This window comes from Octopus bimaculoides, unplaced genomic scaffold, assembly GCF_001194135.2.
Source record: "Octopus bimaculoides isolate UCB-OBI-ISO-001 unplaced genomic scaffold, ASM119413v2 Scaffold_111763, whole genome shotgun sequence".
In the NCBI taxonomy this organism is placed as follows: domain Eukaryota; kingdom Metazoa; phylum Mollusca; class Cephalopoda; order Octopoda; family Octopodidae; genus Octopus; species Octopus bimaculoides.
Window position 1 is genome coordinate 2,256 of NW_026328183.1, and position 2,647 is coordinate 4,902.

Consider the following 2,647-nt stretch of genomic DNA (forward strand, 5'->3'; position numbering starts at 1 on the left):
CACCCGCACGAAAACGGCCACGCTCGAAATGGTGTCTTTTATGTGCCACCCGCACAAGCCAGTCCAGGGGCACTGGCAACGATCTCGCTCGAAAATCCTACGGGAGCCAGTCAGGTGGTACTGGCAACGGCCACGCTCAAAATGGTGCATCTCATGTGCCACCCGCACAAGAACCAGTCCAGGGGCACTGGCAATGAGCTTACTTGGCTTGCCGGGTCTTCTCATGCACAGCACATTTCCAAAGGTCTCGGTCAGTAGTCATCGCCTCGGTGAGGCCCAATGTATGAAGATTTGTTCGAGATATGTTGCCAGTTGCAATTAAACTGTAATTTCTTACTTGTTAGATAAAAGCTTGGAAATTATTGTTTGATGACATTATTTAATTAGAAAAAACAAAATTTAATATACTCTGAGATTGTTTTAATTTGCTTCAGGCCTGTTTTAATTTGCTCTGAATTTATTTCAGTTATCTTTGAGTCTATTATAATTCACTTCAAGTTGAATTTCTTTCATGATTATTCTAATTTGTTCTTGGAATGTAATTCTGTGTGTTTGTCTCTTTTATAAACTGAGATAGATGTGTGATAGCATTAATTCTTAGCCTGTTTGTTCACATCTGTGTCTATAGCTGTCTTTCTTAGAATTTGACATGTGTGATGTAGTGATGTTCATGCATGCCTTGTTTATTCTTCATCTTTCTTTCACACACACGTTTGTATGTGAGTATATGTATGTGTGCATACATGTTCTTTCTTTTCATTATATGAAAAATTCCTGCAGCTGGTCCCTAACTAAGATACAAAGCTCCATCATTGGAATGTAGAGAACAAAAACAATGTCACATTGTGAACCTAAGTAAAGTCTTTCATGTTTTTGCTCTTCACTTACAGATTACATTTATAATGCACAAGTATATGTGTGTATCTTGTGTATATGCGTATGTGTGTGTATATATATATATATATATATGTCTGATGGCACATGTTTCAGTGATTAGAGCATCGGGCTCACTATCATGAGGTAGTGAGTTTGATTCTCAGACTGGGCTGCATTGTGTTCTTGAGCAAGACACTTTATTTCCCGTTGCTCCAGTTAACTTAGCTGTAGAAATGAGTTGTGATGTCACAGGTGCCCAGCTGTATCGACCCCTTTGCCTTTCCCTTGGATAACATCAGTGGTGTGGAGAGGGGAGGTTGGTATGTAGGGTGACTACTGGTCTTCCATAAGCAACTTTGCCTGGACTTGTGCCTCAGAAGGGAACTTTTTAGGTGCAATCATTCATGACCAAAGGGGTTCTTTACCTTACTTTACCTTTATGTATGTATATGTGCTTGTGTATATATGTATCATATATATTTCCATTTTAAACATTTCAGATATGGTGTCTGTTCAGCCTGATTTGACGCAAACAGTGGTCAGTATACGTCCAGCCAATGTTGACTCCCCAAACAACAACATTGAACCAACAGTCGACAAGACAGCCTCAATGAGCAACAAGTCGCAGCAGCTGGCACAGACCCTATCAAAAGGGGGCAGCAAGTATGGCCCTGGCGACCACATGTTGACAGAGAATCCCCTTGGTGGCTCCATGGAGAAGTTGGCCATCAAATCGCAACCCAAGAACACAATGTCCATGAGTTCAAGCATGTCAATGAACCAGCGGCCAATCTCAAACGGAGATGTCCAGTCAGCCAGTCGGTTATCACTCATGTCCACCCAGTTACCATGCAACATCGAAGCTGATGCCATCATCTGGGGCACGTTTACGCACACTGGTGGACGACTGTGCCTCAATGAATCAGGTAAGTTATTTTTTTAATGATGGTGACGATGATGCTAGTTATAGTAATGATGATAATTATCATAATTTCAAATTTTGTTAAAAGGCCAGTAATTTCGGGGGAAGGTTGTAAGTCAATTACATCAACCCCGGTGTTCAACTGGTCCTTATTTTATTGACCCCTAAGAGGATGAAAGGCAAAGACAACCTCAGCGGAATTTGAACCTAAATGTAGACATAATGCCGTTAAGCATTTTGCCTGGCATCCAAATGAGTGGCACGGGTGCTTCGAAAGTGGAAGGGAGTCACTGGAAGACCCTCCATGAGTCACCGCCAGAAATGAGGTATAGTGCATCAAGAATTTGTCCCTGAGAGCCAGAGTTCTACCAAAATGTTTTGAAGTATTTGAGGGGGACGTTTGGTGAAAATGACCAGATATGTGGTGTGTAAAGAACTGGATTATTCACTGAGGTCTCCTCACTCATGACTTTCTCACCAAAAACAACATGGTATTGCTTTTGCACCTGTCCTATTCACCAGGTTTAGCACCTGCATACTTTCAACTCCTCCTCAAGATGAAAATGTAGCTAAAAGGTCTCTGTTTTAACACCATTGTCAAGATCCAGATTAAATCACAGAAAGTCCTTGACTTGCTTACAGAAAATAACTTTCAGACTGGATTCCAAAAGTAGCAGGAATGCTGTGACCATTGTATTGCTGTGCAAGGTGGTTATTATGAAAGAGGTGATGTTAAAACTTAGGTAAATGAGTTATTTTTTTATTAAACATAAATAGTCTGGGAACCTTTTTGATACCACCTCATATATCTATACATATAGACATAATATATATATATATATATATATA

At 40.5% G+C, this 2,647-nt stretch overlaps 1 protein-coding gene across 1 annotated transcript in view; it reads left to right on the top strand.

Annotated features, from left to right (window-relative positions):
- LOC106879947 (uncharacterized) overlaps positions 1-1,802 on the top strand; it is a gene marked incomplete at its 3' end in the record, with an annotated part of 3,682 nt that extends 1,880 nt beyond the window's left edge. Inside the window, exon 2 of the mRNA XM_014929709.1 lies at positions 1,377-1,802. Coding sequence (XP_014785195.1) covers positions 1,379-1,802 — 424 coding nt within the window. The remainder of the gene's footprint in view (positions 1-1,376) is intronic.
- Between the last annotated feature and the right edge of the window lie 845 nt (positions 1,803-2,647).